General features: G+C 47.0%; 1 protein-coding gene across 3 annotated transcripts in view; it reads left to right on the top strand.

Moving 5' to 3' along the window:
* The window catches only part of 14-3-3zeta (tyrosine 3-monooxygenase/tryptophan 5-monooxygenase activation protein zeta), a 38,801-nt gene that overhangs the window by 6,587 nt on the left and 15,809 nt on the right, over nucleotides 1-16,405 (top strand). Inside the window, exons 1-3 of one of the 3 annotated variants that reach the window (XM_075886625.1) lie at nucleotides 9,842-10,144; nucleotides 11,519-11,642; nucleotides 16,207-16,370. In XM_075886625.1, the coding sequence (XP_075742740.1) occupies nucleotides 9,857-10,144; nucleotides 11,519-11,642; nucleotides 16,207-16,370 (576 nt within the window). In that variant the 5' untranslated portion in view covers nucleotides 9,842-9,856. Of the gene's footprint in view, nucleotides 1-9,841; nucleotides 10,145-11,518; nucleotides 11,643-16,206; nucleotides 16,371-16,405 lie in introns of those variants that run through there. The other 2 variants (XM_037422070.2, XM_037422071.2) reach the window with 2 other exon arrangements.

Raw genomic sequence — 16,405 nt, 5'->3', positions numbered from 1 at the left:
GGACAAATTGGGAGTACTCTGCATACATGTCAGAACAGGCACATTCTCTGCAATGTTTAACCATTTAGTCAAAATTGCATCTTATTGGTCCCTGTCTCATGCCTGCACTTTTTGAAAGGTCGTTTGATGCAGGCGACATAGCACTGCAACTTCCACTTTTTCTATTCGGTCGAAATTTGGTGTGATATGTGCGATTGATATATTGCTCTTACCGTAGTGTTGAGCATGCCTCTTTCTACCATTCTTCTGTTACGTAGACCATGGGGTGGCAACCTGTTCACGTGGTGTGCAGAATTATGTGAATCGGACATGGCCCCCTGCATGGCCAATTACGGAAACTGGCTAACAGAAGAAACTCGGCAAAATGACAATGTAAATAACTAGTGTAAAATTCATGGTTCTTTGCAGCACTTGTGTCAATGTTGCAAATTACAAGCATTTTGCCAGGAAAGCCTCTATTTGTGGTCAACTTTTATGTCTGACTTCAGATAGAGGGACACTGGCTGGTGTGGGTTTTATAATAGGTCTTGGGGAGGGGCGCGCATAATACTGCCATGCAGGCCACAGGTTGTGGATGATCCAGACAATTGAAGTGCCACATTAAAGTCCCCATCCATCATTGGCCCCAATTGTGACAGTTCATCTAAGTAACCTTAGTCACAGTTTCAGCACATTTAAAGAACTCTAGCTCCCTCTATGCAGCATGCCTCATAATTGCATCAGGGCTTTGACACATAAAACTTGAAAGCATGGACCTCGTATATTCTGCCGTTTCCCGTATGAAAATACATAGTTCTAGACTGAACTTCCTGCGAGGTGCTTTGCCCTCGATACATGTACAGTTGTAATTCAGATTGGTTTATCTACTGAACAGCCTTGCATAGATAGAGCGGCCACTCAATCTGCACAGCCAATTTTTATTTGCTCTTTGAGTGACCTCTTCATTGAAATGTAATGGCTCTATGCTAGCAAGTAGTAATTATTGGAAGTTTGGAGATATCATTGGCAGTTCACGTGGCAGGCTCTGCCATGTTTGGCTTTTTGCACGCTTGTCTCCAGCTGATGCTGCTCTCCATGAGTGTGCCTTTCTTTTTTTCAGTGTGCCTTGTGTGAAGTCTCCATATTATTAAGACTAATTGCTCTAAAACAGCACTTCTCACTTTTTACAGCGCATCGTGCAATAAAGGGAGACTGGAATTGACACGCTCTAGCATATGCACTTTCATAAAATAGCACATGAATGGGCATCTGTTCTGTACCCCCAACCTGTGCTTACCCAACAAAGAGGATGGGTGCTAATTTATTCCATCTGGGCGTGAAAGTTCAGCTAACTTGGAATGGCGATGACCGAGTATGGTGGTTAGTGCAGCAGTAGTCCCTTTCAGCTAAAGAAACTGTTGTCAGCACGTCAATACTGTGTTGGCTTGCCATAACTAGGTGCATTTGGGCAGTGTAGAATAAGTGTTGTTCCAGAACATTCACCGGTAAAATGTTAGTGGGAGAGTTTGACCTCTTTGCTAGTGTGTACAGAATTCCAATCTAAATGAAAGAATGCAGAGCCTTACGAAAATTTATGACAGTTTTGTAAGTTTCCTGGCGGAGAGAAGCTTGGGGGAGACTGGCCTATCATGTGGGTTGTGCGACGTAGTTGTGCTGACATATTTGCACAGCGCAATACTACAGTCACGACGTAACTACAAAAGAGACAAGGACAGAAAGAGTGCTGACTTCAACTAAATTTTATTAGCGAAAACGCTGAAAATATACATCACCACGCAGTCGCACAGCAAGACAATCATTTCATTATGTGGTTACAACACTACATCTCAGTGCAAATTCACCATCTATTGTGTCAAAGCCAGAAACTCTATTTCTTTTTTCAGTCGGAGCAAGCGAAGGCACGCTGATACTTGCTCTGGCTGAAAGTTTCTGGCTTTGACACAATAGATTGTGAATTTGTGCTGAGGTGCAGGTTTGTAACCATGTAATGAGATGATGATTGTCTTGCTGTGATGCAATAGGTTGCGCAACTGCGTGGTGATGTTCTGTCACGAGTATATATTTAAAGCGTTTTCGCTAATAAAATTTCAGTTGAAGTCGGCGCTCTTTCTGTCCTTGTCTCTTCTTCTGCAGTTGCGTCGACTACTGTAAACTACTCGTAGTCTTGCGCTGTGCAAATATGTTGATTCCCAATCACAAACTAGCCCAAGCATGTCTTGTCATGTAGGAGGAATGCCGGCTCGTTTCGGGAGAGCACCTCTTTGTGTGTGTCGACATGACCTTGAGACAGTGATCCCCCCCCCCGCGTCTATCGAGGTCGGGGCGTGTGCTCTGTCGCGCAGCGTGCTGTGGCCGCGGTTCCCAGGGTGCGGAGCCATTGTTCTTGTTTACGCTAGCCATCCCCTCTGCTGCCGCTGGCCCATTATGGTGACGACCCCGTTGTGGTTGTGAAACTCCTTCCCTCGACTGCTGCTCCACTCGTAAGCGATACGTTTGAAAGAACTCAATCATCTGTTTATTTGCAGTGCGCTCAATTTTAGATGTACTGCCCCTCAGAACTTGTGACGCACAGGCACGCTGTTGCGCCGTAGCTCTGCTACCTGTGTGGTGACGTGTGAGGCATGCATTCGCGACGCCCGAAAAACAAGGTGGCTCTCCCTTGGAACTGTTTTGTGTGGAGTCTTGGTGGTGCCCTTCATTCGTGAACGAAGCACCCCTGTAGCGAAGAGGTGCTAAAAAATTTGGAGTCGTCTTGCGGCAGTCTTCCTTTTTGGTGATGCACATGGGCGTCGGCAGGGCTCCCTCCCTCCCAAAACCTCGATGAAAGATCGGTCTGCACACCCCAGGCGTAAGTCCTACCGACGCCCATGTGAGTGCATCTCAAGTAACTGTGGTGCTGAATAAATTTTCACAGTGGTTAGGGGTACCCCCGGTTTTTCTGGATAGCTAGATTCGTTATACCACTGACTGGAAAAGGCGTGGCACCGGACTTCCAGCGAACGGAAGTGTTAATTATACCTAGGTAATAGTCGCTGACCGACACTGAAACCAACATGCCCACTCAATGAAGCCGGCGAAATAAATCGAGCATTTAACTGTTGCACACATTTGTGCCGTCACTCTCATTGTAGCATGTCTTGCAGCTTCATTGGGCTGGACGTGCTATTCATTAATGGGGACAGGGCAGAAATTTCTCACCATGAATGGGCATTGTGCTTCTCCCAAGAAGGCTGTGAGACGAGACTGACGCTGTGAAAAGTGAATTCCTGTCGAGCTGTTTGTGTCAAAATTTGTGCAGCTTAGTTCTCCGTCGTTCCACGCCCATCTTCGAATTCTACGATCAGTTGTTCAAAGGTTGCACGGCGTTTGTGTGACGTCACTCATCGCGCTTGTGCTCGTCTAGTGCGGTGGTAACCATTACTTTTCGTGACCACCGTAAGTGCTTAGGGCAGGCGCACACAGTTGAATTGCGCTGCTTTGTTCCGTTTTTTTTTTTTTTTCTTCAGAGACTTGACCGCGATGTTGGCTTTGCTGGTCGAGTTTTTATCACCACTCGTTAAGAAGGTTCACTCGATAAGGGCGTCTTAATTGCTGACCCTGCAGTGTTGTTTGCCTCTAATGGCGGTGATTCCCAGGTGACGGAACCACCGCCCACGCAGGAAATTGCATCGCGTGAAGGCGCTGCACTGCTTGCATGAAATCGTGGCCCAGTCGAGGACGTCACCTTTGTGAAAGCGCTTTTCCAGAAAGAATAAAGCTTGGTGTGGTTTCTAGGGAAGTCTTATTGCAAGTTGTTGGTAAAAAATCGAGTAGAAATTTGACCCCGGCTGCATCGAACGTTGAGCCTCCCTCATAATCGTATGTTGGTTTTGGAACGTTAAACCCTACATATTAATCAATGCATCGAACATTGAGACTTGTAAGCCCAGTTGAAAGGGAGGTTCTATTTTTCCTGCATTTTTTTATTACCCGAGTTGGCGAATCGATTGCGTCAGTTTTGATAAAGCGTAAGTTTCGGGTTCTACTCTCGAAGGCCAGGACGGGATAAACTATTTTCAAGGCACTCGGACGCTGTGCTCTATTGCTTAACTGCTCAAATGCATACCCGATGGTTGCCGGATCAAATGCTACTTGTGGTGGCCGCATTGTCGACGGAAGCGAAGCTGGTGAATGCCAGGTGGCCAATACAGCGTACCTCATGATATCGGGGGCTTTGGGACATGCATAATGCACTATAGTTCCCGGGATTTTGCGTACCAAAAACATGATGCGATTATGAAAGACAGCATAGACTGCTACTTCGGATTAGTTTCGACTGCGTGGGGTTCTTTGATGTGTGCTTATATCAAAGTACGTTTTTAATTTCACACCTGTCAACGGCACGCATACTGTATAGGCGTAGGTAACCGTGCCTAAGTGCATGAAATAGTGACGTAGCGATATACGCTTGGTGATTGGGGTTCAACTTTTCTCTGGAGCCGTAGAGCTGAAATATAGTTGTCGAGAGGACTGGAGCCGTTGAATTGAAATAAGCTGAAGTGCGAGCGCCAATAGTTATTACATGGTTTCAGCCAAATTGCCAAAGCTAGAATGGCCTAGGACCTAAACGTGCAAGCTCCCGACAAGCTGGATAGGTGGCGCCATCTAGCGGGGCAATAGCGAACTACATAATAACAAAAATGGTATTGCAGGAACATCGTGCATTGTACGTCTTATGCGAAAACCGCCGGCGTTATTACAAATGAGTTAACTTAGGCGTAAACCAATGTGTTCATGACTGTGGTTGCACGAAGGGTCGACATTATTGTTGCAGTAGCCTTGTATTCTTCACTCTTTTACGCATACGAGGATGCTGTACGCGATAAAAGGGCATCCTGGGATTTTGCCACAATGGTTATTGAATGCTATGATACTTAAATGCAGTTACCAGCCATCACCATTTATGGTTTGCGAAAACGTAAAGATATGCGCCCTTACGTACGTAAACGTTTACGTACGTATGATGGGTTAAAACGTTGAAAGATGTGCGTTCCGGTAAAACTGCAATCGCGAACCGGTGTTCGGTAACACGTTAACGTAAAGAAGTATACATAGTGTGCACGTGCGGCACTTCCTGCTCCTTCGTCACTCCGTCGCCTACTGCTGCTGTGTTGTCTCCTCGTGCTTGGGACCGTTTAGTTTTGCCTCAGGATGCAAGTTTTGAGGGCTGGTAGTGAGAACAGTTGATTTAGCAGTCCGCAAAGAGGGAGCAGAGCTTCGGGTTGTTTCTTCGCTGAAAGTTGTTACCTAAAATTGAGAACGCACATTGCGATTTTCCGAAAAGTACTGGCGTGTTTGGCTGACGTGGATTAACAAAAAAAAACTCTTTGAAGAAACTCGGTGATTGTTTGCGTCTCCAGGTGCAACTTCATTCCGGGTAAGTGCCATAGCCAAGCACTTACCTGCAAACAGAGATAGCTTACCAAGATACTGTACATACAAACTTGTCCGCGACCACTGCGTGCACAATCAGCGTGTCAGGGAGGCGGTTAAAATCGTTATGGCGATCGCGTAAATTCAGGTATTGCATTGAAACAAACTGTGAATGTGAAACAATATTACTTCACATTAAAGTATAGTCAATTGGTTCAAGTTGGGGGGGGGAATAGAAATTTGACAATTGAATTAATTCCATATCACGGTCTTCATCATTTTCAGGGACTCCACTGTACATTAGTGTACAAAAAAGTAAAATACAAGGTGAAAAAGATGTCAAAACATACGCAAAAAAAAAGTGATGGCCGGAATTACCTCCGATGGAGGCGGAAACGTTTTAGGCCCATGTGCTCAGATTTCGGCGCACGTTAACCCTTTCGGCCCTGGCGGTGTCAATTGACACCACCGCACAAATTTTCCCCTAGTATCTCGGAAACGTAACCAATACTGCTCATTCTTGGGGGCATAGTTCTTCAATGATCCCCACTACAATTGACACCAATATTGCGGCAGGTTTGTGGGGGTAGCAGCCACAAAGAAGAAGAAGCGTGACCGAGGTCTTCCGTGAAGCCGAGGCGCGTAAGTTGAGGCGGGTAAGCGCCATTTTCGGGACGACGTACCGAAAGTGTTTCAGTGAGTATTAGGCTGAAAAGTAAGACGTTGGTTTTCATTTTGTGTGCACCATTGATTGGCAGAAAAAAATAAGTCACTTTTTACAATTTCCGATCACAGAGCCCTAATTATCTAATTTGATGACACGTTAATTAATCCGAAAATACTTGTACCAGTGGCTCAATTTTTTGTTTGTGGTCTTCTGAGGTCCTAACTACTAGAAAAACGCGCACAAAAAGTGTATATGACCAAAATAAAAAATCCAGGGCTGAAAGGGTTAAAGAACCCCAGGTGGTCGAAATTCCCGGAGCCCTCCACTACGGCGTCTCTCATAATCATATGGTGGTTTTGGGACATTAAACCCCACATATCAATCAATCAACCGGCATTACCTATCGGCCTCGCGTAATATTTTCCTTGGCTGTTTCCACAAATTTCAAAGAAGCTCAACATCAGCACTGTAAAATACTTCGAGAAAGGGGGGGGGGGGCGCTGCTACTTTAATGGCGTGGGCCGCATCAATATTATACCTCTTGTAAACTTGCCTAGCTCTGCACGATTCGTTTTCGATGGGAGCTGCTGCGCTTCGCTCATCCACTCCTAAAATTCTTGCTCGAGAGACTTAGGTCTTTCACTTGTTTTTGCGCCATGCAATTTGTAGTATTTGTAGTGAAAGCGGGATACTGGGCCCTCGTAGGTCGTGGTGGGCAGCCGGTGTACGCGGTGGCTGGTATACGTGTTGCACATCACGATTTCCTGGCCTTGTATCGAGTGAACAAACGAGGCCTTCCTGATCCGATGAGCTCGTTAAAGCACGACAACAAAAAACCACTATGCTTCCCCTTCAACATCGTACACAGCAACAGATGACGAGCCCCCAAGAAACCGCGCTGCAGCACGCGAACTGCCGTAGGTACCCGGGCATGGCGGCAGAGGGCGACAACCGCGGAAGTGACATCACATAAACACTATGTATACGTACAAGCTAAAACTCCCTTATATGACGTTGCAAGGTGTGATGGCGTGCGACAAATCGGAAAAGCTCGGCGCAGGTGTGACTCGCATTCTCCTGACCGCGGTAGTTCTTTAGACAACGCCCCGCTCAGTATGCTGTTCTGGTCGGGTATTCGTGTATTTTTTCGCTCGGGCGTCGGATGAGTGCCGCGAGCGACTTGGGGGCAGTCGCTCGGCGAGTGTCCGTCGTGCAGCAGCATCCATCAGCTTGTCGTCGGCGTTGATCGAATGTGTGTACACACGTGGCTGGTTGGGCCCGATCATTGAGCGCACCCGCTTATCGATTTGTGTTCGGCCCTCTCGCCGAGGGAAGCCTTCCTCGGGGGCGGCTGACGCCGCGACGTGGGCGTCTTCTTCGGCTGCTGGGCGAGAAAAAAAGCTCGATTGCGCTGTGCTGGCCGATTCGATGTGGCTGCTGCTCTTTACAGGGCGTGACAATGCGGCCGAACCAGCAGCCATCAATTACCCGCTAGCTCACGGTGGTCTATTGTAAAGGCGATAATTTGCGAGCATGTTTTCCACCCGCACGCACATTATTCCAGTACAATTTTCTAGACATTTCGGGTTGCTATGTACAAGCCTGAGCACACGTTGCAGCCCGTCCGCGCGTGCCTTTATGCGCTGCTTCTTGTCCCTGCTAGTGAGAGCGCGCAGCCATGCGGCAGCTCTACTTTTGGAGAGGGTGCAGGGCCGCGTCGAGATAGCCACGCGCTGGCGGGCGGCAACGCGTACGTGTCAAAAGCCGCACAACAGCATGCTTCAGCGATGACATAGTCGTGTCGCCGTCCAATCATGCGCAGCGCTGCCAAAGCCGAATGCTGCGCGCCTGTCTGGACGGCCCTCACTATATCATGGTCAATCCGTGTCGCTGTTCGCGTTTAATTGACGCCGTTAAAGAGAAACTCCAGCGGGTTTTTTTTTTTTTTAATATTCAGATTTCAATCGCGTTGGTACCGTGGTGATATGTGCCAAATCTACACAAGTTTTAAAAGTTGTAGCTGATTTTGGAAACACACTTGTGACCGCGGGTCACCCTGTATATATGACGTCCGGACCAACTCTTTTTTCAAAAACACCGCCTTTCCCAGCAGACGGATGCAGCGCACGTTTTGTTCAATGAGGTGACGACAACGCGAGCTCAGTTCAGTTTTGTAAGCTCCATTCCATCGCCAACTTTTCGCTCATCAGAAGATCGAGGCACCTGAGCTATGTTTACACCCTGGCCAGCCGTGGCGGGGTGTGGCGGATCTCGTGACGTCATTGAATACCCACCATGGACAACAGAGCCGCTCCCTGTTTTGGTTTCTGTTTTGACTCGTCGTTTTTTAAAAATTAAAATTATTGGCGAGTGCCTGCGCAAAATGAACGACCCTAGCTTTTTCATGACTCAATACTATTTAGAAAACAGCATTATCTTAGTATGGTTGAAAATGCACCGGAGTTCCCCTTCAAGGCCTCTCCACACGTATCCGTTACAATGCGTCAGCGCCTGGCCTTTTCCTTGCGTTTTCGTGCGGCGTCGTGCCTTCTCCCTGCGAAGAGGGCGCGTGGGTACACAAAGCTGCGCATCCACTCTCTCGTGTAAGAATATAGTCTAAAAGCAAGAGAATAGCCGCACGCTGCAACGGATACGTGTGGTCAGGTCTTTAGTGCCTGCCTAGTGTTTACTCACGTTGGAGGTAGTGCTGTGATCAAACTAGTGACACATAAAGCCGAATTGAGCTCACTTCCTGACTTTACAGGTGCTCCTACACAGTTGGATGCTTTTGGTTTTGGATGTTTTTGTAGCGTTACTGTTCCATCTCCGTTGTCTGAAATGGCGAATTTCTAAGGGTACTAAATGATTGTGTTGCGGTGGTGATACAATGTGTGGCTGAAAAGACCGATTACAAATCCTTCTGAAACCGGTGCGGTGGAAGCTGATGAGCGGCTTGCAAGGTGCGTCAATGTTGAGTTCAAGTTCCCAGGCCACGCTACCATAGGAATACAAGCTTTGCTTTGGACGGACCCCGCTCCTCTTAGCCGTACTGCTTGCTGAACTTGCAGCATCGTCGACACACCAGCGTCGAACTTGTGCGTAGTTATGTTTCTACGAGACCCCGGGTTGTAGCGAAGGCTAGCGAGGGAATCGCAGTGCCAAAGGACCCATGTGGCGAGCTTGTGAGGGTGGCGATTTCTATATACACCGATAAACGGCTGGTGAGATTTACCATTCGGGTGCTGAGCATTTCGCATAGCACGGAGAAGTCGTTGAATGATAGGATATTTCCACTTCCAAAACACTTGCGGCGCCTCCTCTTCTGTGTCGTCTACTAAGCTGTTTTCTGGCGCAGCGAGGGCGCGAATTTGGTTACCGACCTTGGGGAAGGTCGCTAGGACTGTGGGGCTCGTTCTCACCGCGCGGCGTCTCTGGCTAGCCGGCGTACTGCAACCGCCGAAGCGACGCTCGCGTTTCTTAGGACATCCGGAAATCGGAGGTTGCAGTCGCAGCCGGGTGCCTCTCGCGAGCTGGCATCGAGTCGCGTCGGCGCGTTGTCCACCTTGCGCGGCCTCTCCGCGTGACTGCAATGATCGCGGTACTCGCGTCGGGTGTCCGTCTCGCCGGCGAGCGCGTTTCCGGCGAGCGCGCCGCGCCGAGAGTCACGCGGCGACGAAGCCGAGCGCGGCGTGACGCCTTCTCCGCTCGACTCTGAGGCGCGCCAACCTGGCTCTTTCCCGCGGAAGCGGCGGCCTCCTCTCCCCGTCGGCTGCGGGGATGAAGAAACCTTGGGTCGATCCGCCGGGAGCCGGTCGAGGGTCCCGGGCCTTATCGATTTTTCTCGCCGGGACCCGGGGCTTCTTCCCCTCGATGCAGCCGTGTAGCTGCCAGCGCCGTCGGGGCTCTCACCTTGCGGCCGCGACCCTGCTGCCGCCGTCTTTTTCATCGCCGGGCTTCCCTCCCTCCCTTCTGTTAGTGTGCCGCACCGGCGGGCCGCACCTTTCGTGGCCGGCCTCGCCGAACAAGGCATGCGGCCAAAGCCTATGCCTGTCTCTCTCTCTCTGGGTAAGCGAGACTCGACGTGGGAAGGGCGGCTTTCGGTTAGGCCCCGCTCCCTCGCCTGCCCGGCCTCCTCAACGAGGCGTGGTTTGATTGCCGGCTCCTTCTAATTATGGCTACTGTGACAAGCCCCCCTGATTGCACTTAATCGACATGGGGGCAAAGTAGTGCTCGGCATTTAATGCTGCGTGGATGTTCGGCATCTCAAGAGCACGCGTGTGCCTGCCGTCGGTATTTACGCGTGATGTCAGTTCACGAAACTGCGTGCCATGTGCCAGTCTGTATTTTTCTCCAATGTGGTAGTATTTGATGTTCATATGGATCTTGGATGGAGATTCATGGGTCAGTTAAAATTTCTAGGGAGGCTCTCACAATCAGAATTTAAGTGTATGGGTTTTTAATTATTATTGAGCATGATAATAATTTGGGTATGCTACATTTAAACTAAGGCCAGCAATTCCAAGGTGTTACAGCTATGCTTGTTATGCTTGAGAATCAAATGTCCTTATGTTCTCTTCATGCCTCTCAACTGTTACAAATGACAAGTCTTAAAAGTACCTGCCATCACTAAGTGCAATAAATGGCATTGTAGCAGGTTTTTCAGTTGCTGGTATAATCTTTAGCACTGCCAAGGTTCAAGATTGTACAGTGCAGCGCAAATTCTTGTCAAAAGTTTGCCGGGCTTTTGTACTCTGACGCTTCAACGTTGTAGAGACAAATACTTTCATGTGGCTGTAATGACATCAACACAACTAATACCAAAAACATGTTTATTGACTTATTGGTTTCAGGGCAATTCTTTATGTTAGCCTGCTCAGAAACTGCACTTCCTCTGCTCCTTCAAATGCTCCTAGGCACTCTGCCATTTTCCACATCTCATGTGCAAAATAACTCTAGGGAGCTAAGTCTTAATATGTGGTGCTGTTTATTGACTTATTGGTTTCAGGGCAATTCTTTATGTTAGCCTGCTCAGAAACTGCACTTCCTCTGCTCCTTCAAATGCTCCTAGCCACTCTGCCATTTTCCACATCTCATGTGCGAAATAACTCTAGGGAGCTAAGTCTTGATATGTGGTGCTGCGTGCAGAGTGGGCTTGCATCATGTTCATGAACATTTCTCTTGATGTGATGTCAACTAGTGTTAACATTGTTACATTCTCTAGTCCAGGCAAAACTAAATACATGCTACTACACGTGATAGAGAAATAATTACCAGCCATATGGTTTAACTGCAATTATAGTAAAGCCAGAAAAAGAACCAGCAGAGCTGTACAACGAGTTTACATTCTTACCATAGTGCACATCTAAGACTGATGTAGTATTTAATCTGTGTACTGTTGTGCGCAGTATTGAGTGAGGTGTGGTGTCTGTCCTGTTTCAGGGTCTGCTAGACAAGTATCTGATCCCCAAGGCGAGTAATGCCGAGAGCAAAGTGTTCTACCTGAAAATGAAGGGTGACTACTACAGGTACTTGGCAGAGGTTGCCACCGGCGAGCAGAGGAACAGTGAGTACTCCCTAGTGCACTTCTTTAAGATAAGTGGCGCGTTTGGCTGGAGGCTCAAATATATTGACATTCCACTAAGGCAGGTTGTTCAGTGGAGTGGGTAAAGTTCAGCTTTTGAGTATTCATCCCAAGGTTAGAAACAAAGCACCAAAGAAATTTTTCTTGTTTTATAGCAAACTCAACAGAGGTATGGCTCGCTGGTTCCATTTTGCAGTCCGCTTAGAAAATGCTACACCATGTAAAGACTGTAATCAGATTGGCCGCTATTCTTTGTATGTTGCTGAAGTCATTCCCCGTTTAATTGTAGTTCACATGCATTTCAGTAGTCGCAGTGCAATATTTCAGGTGTGTACTCTTTGCGGTTGCGGAGGTGCCTGTTAAGTCTAGATTCCTTGATGCTGCAAGTACCCATTTTCTACCTGCTGCATGTTGCAGCTTTCTCCATCAGAAATAAGGTGCGTGCTTGCTGGAAGCTCTGTGGCTTATCTTGAGAAAACTACTTCTTGGCTTCTTGCCTTTGGTATGGTACGGGTAATACCGCTGACGCCTATTCCTTTGTCGTAAACAAAGATGATTGCACACGGCGTCCGTTTTTTATTTACTCCATTCTGTCTAAAAAATTGCACATGCTTCAGGGAAACTGCATGTGGGGCTTATGTAGATAGAAAGCATTGCAAAAGTTGTGATCTGCAGCGAAAGCTGTAGATCACAAGGGTAGCATGCGCTGTAGTTGTTTGTAACCACTGTCGAGCAAAATAAGAAAAACTAAGCGAATAGACAACCCAAGTACCCACTGGGCTCGAACCCGGATCTCCACTTGCCAGCAGAGTATTCTACCACAGAGCCACACCTGTGCTTGAAACTTTGTTGCAAACTTGCCTTAGGCAGGCTTGATGTCGAGAAAGGAATCACATTAATATGAGTGATAGTGTTTTACAACAGCAAGGAAACAACCAGAAATCAACAGAAAACTAGAAACTGCAGAAATTTTTCATTTTAGACTTTTTTTTACTCCACGTGTATACTAAATATATATGCCACATTTATGTTATTGTACAGACCATTCTTTTAGCTACAGTTTGGTACCAAATAATATAAATAAGGCATTATTATCTAGCCACAAAAGTGTTCTTGCATCTAGTAATGACTGCTCCTTTTCCCGCAGTAGTGAAAGAGTTAAAACCTCAAGAATTATCTTACACAAATGCCCCTCTATCATGTGAATTCAAGGGTATGGACAGCCACTTGACAAGCTCAGTCTACACAGAGTTGAGTCTGCAAGCTTGTTTTTCAAGGTCTGGATACAGTGTTTACTCGCATACTTTGTACATTTTTCTTACTTTTTCGCAAAATTGGAGTTCCAACGAGGGACGCACAAATTGCACTGAGGCGAATGTATCCGAAATACTGTGGATCAGCATATGTAGTCTTAACATGTGCAGTATATACATTTCATACCTGCCAAGGCTTCCGGAATTTGACCATTCCTTACGTTCATACGCTTGTCTGCAAAAATCTCCTGGAAGTCAAAATTTCTGTGCTTGATCTGGCCGCATTGACCCAATATTGTGCCATCTCCTGCTAAAGAAAACCATGTGTAGATGCGAAGCAGTGGGCGCTATCGCTTACATTGGTGACGACATTGACACTGGGCCTCATCGCGGCATTGTGCAGGAGAGAAACCTAGAGACGCAAATTGTGCAGTGATGGACCGATGTTTCTTACTGGAACATGACAATCGTTTCTAATAAGCAATGAGGGACAATACTGATTGGACACAGACAAGCAGTCCTCCTTTAATTAACGTGCACTCTGCGAATTTTTATTCAACAACTTGCTGGAAAACTCTCCAGTACTACCTTGGAGGTCAAGATCCAGTGCCTATATATACCGGGTGGCCAGTGAACAATTGTGCAGCGGGAGCACTCGGTTTTTTAATCAAGAAACTCTAGCAGACGCTTCCAGTGTTAACATTGCAAGGGCGGAGGGGATGGCCATTTACCCTGCAGTGAGGAATGCTAGTTTACGCTCTCTTGCCCCTCTCCTCCAGGCAAAGGCTGCTTGCGTCAGCATTGCGAGGAGAGGAAGGGGACGTGGAGCGAGGAAAGGAGTTGCGCACGCGTAGTTATTGCGAGCGCAGGTACTGTGGAACATAAACCAGAGCAAAAGTTGTTCTGCATCAAGAAAGGATTTGGTTTTGAAGGCACGCCTGTAGCCAGCGCTGGCAGATGTAAAACTGAACTACAGTTTTCTGCAATCGCTGCACGCAAAACTGTGCTTGCGGTGATTCGATGCATGACTGCTGGCAGAGTGCTGAAAATGCAGGGTTAGATTAAAGGCAATAGAGATGTAAAAAAAGGGGGAGGGCTAGAAGTGTTTTGGCGTTCTTGTCTAAAGAATATAGTAACAATCTTGTCGTTCTACGGCAGCCGGCTGTGCTGTCCCGTCCGTTCTCGTGTGTCCCGGGAACATATTCGAGTTTTTTTTTTTTTTTATTTTACAGAAATATATGATGACCCTATAAGAATAATTGCGCACCCTCATTGAGACTTGCACCTGATACTGTAGTTCGAAAGCCCTTCCGCTATGTGTTCAATCACAGTCGTAAAGACCTAAAGCCCGATCTGTTTACTTCCCCCCCCCCCCCTCGTTCTGGAAATGTTTTCTTTAACTTGGCAGGTATGACATATTAAAGAAAGTTAGAGCACAAAGTGTACTTGCTTATTTGAAGAAATTAGTATGTACCGTATTTACTCGCATAATCCTCGCACATTTTTTGGCGGAAAACTGATGGAAACTTGGGGGGTGCGAGAATTAATGGGGGAAAACTTTCCACAGAAACGTACAGAGCAAAAAAGAAAATGAAGTGGTCGTAAATCGGGATTCTCACACTCGCAACTAACAAGCTTTGAGAAGTACTAAATAAAACTTACCTCAACAATAAAAGCAGTGGTTCAACACAAGGCAAGTTTTATTTGAGACACTAAAAGTGCAAGCAAATAGTCGAGAATTGGAATACCATACGCGGAGCTTGTGGGTGTTGCGGGCGTAGCGGTAGCATTTGTCGCGCAACAGGAGCCCCTCAAAGGGTAAGCGTAGTACGTCAGTATTGGGCTGATTTAACAGAATCTGCAGTTTCCTTCTGAAGAAATAAATTTGTGGGGGATGAGATACTTATGCGAGTGCAAGGATTACGCGAGTAAATATGGTACTTTACCCAGCCAAATCCGGTCGCACGTATAGTCCAAGATTGCTGGTCGAGAGGTCTGATTAGAAATAGTTTTGGCCTCCATCACCGCCTGCCCTCCCAAAACGTGTTCTCTGTTCCGTCAACGATGTTAGAATGGCACATTTTCTTGCTTTCTCAGTAATGCTGAGATAAACTAGGTCTTGTAATGAAAAATTCAACAGCAGAAAAATTCTATTATGCGCACTCCTGTACCAATCATCGCACGTTGAACTTCAGACTTCATGCTGAAGTGCTTGGCGGTAACATGGTTTCCGGTTCCTTCAGCAAACCTAAATCGCTGTATATATAATTATTGTACCTGATAGCAAGGAAACAGGAAAAACGGAATGAACAGATCTCGAGAACTGATCTTCGAAATCGATGCGTGTGTTGCTGTCCGGTCATTGAGAGCTAGGAAAGCAGTTGCTGCGGCAGGCCTTTGCGAGTCTGATGCATAATTGTCTGTGGTGTGATGCAAGTGTGCATTCTCATAGTGGAAGAGATCAGAAGAGAGGGAGACAAGGTTTAGCTATTGTGGTGCGCCATTCTGAGGACTGTAGTTCGGAGTAAGTCATCCGAAGGGGCGACGCACTTGCAACTAATTTTATGTGGGACTGCGCTCGCCTGCTTGGCGTGCCTGTCCTCTGTATCCCACGGTTTGATTTCTTGTGCTGGCTCTGTTGAGTTGAGGAGTGTGAAATGTGCGAGTTTGTTTTTTAAAGTAAAGCTGGCTAATTATCAGAAGTGCACAAATTATGCAAAAATTACAGTGTTTTCTTGTTTATGGTCCTGTAAGAACTTTTTGGGTTGGTCTGCAGCAGCAGATCTTTGTTGGTGCTGCTCATTCACAAGCCTCAGGCCCGCAAAAAAATGCAGCCAGCTGCAGGGTGCAATATAACTTCGCTTAAACATGGGCCACAGTAATAAAAACAGTGAGTCACTATTCCCACGTCACTAGTACACCTCACGTACTGGTCGCAGTTGCGTACGAAATGAACATTTACAGTAGTGTGTGCTCCGAAGCTGTTTTGCGATGGGGAAGACAATGTCTGGCTTTGGAGGGCTGCTGCGAATGCCACAAAAGTGTTTTTTTGTTTCGTAACAGAATTTTTGTGCACTACAAATGTTTAAACCAGTTTTGTGGGACTATTTTTTTTTTTTTAAGATGAGAATAGATTTGATGACACCTCCTCAAATGGAATGCTTAGTTGCAGCTAAATTCTACCTACCTAGCTTGGAGCAGTGCTGGTTTCTATTAGCGTGACTGCCTTTGGATATCTTATTTCCAATGCCCAAAGGTGTGTGGTAACTGAAGTCTGTGTGTGTGTGCCATAGGTGTCGTCGAGGAGTCTCAGAAGGCCTACCAGGAGGCTTTCGACATCAGCAAGAGCAAAATGCAGCCCACGCATCCCATCCGGTTGGGGCTTGCCCTAAACTTCTCAGTGTTCTACTACGAAATACTGAATTCCCCCGACAAGGCATGCCAGCTGGCAAAGCAGGTAATTTCTGGCAGTCTCTCTGAATCTTTCTTTTT

The sequence above is a fragment of the Rhipicephalus microplus genome, chromosome 2 (assembly GCF_043290135.1).
Source record: "Rhipicephalus microplus isolate Deutch F79 chromosome 2, USDA_Rmic, whole genome shotgun sequence".
Lineage (NCBI taxonomy): Eukaryota > Metazoa > Arthropoda > Arachnida > Ixodida > Ixodidae > Rhipicephalus > Rhipicephalus microplus.
The sequence above is the reverse complement of the archived record's forward strand: the minus strand, read 5'-3'. Positions and strand labels throughout refer to the sequence as shown.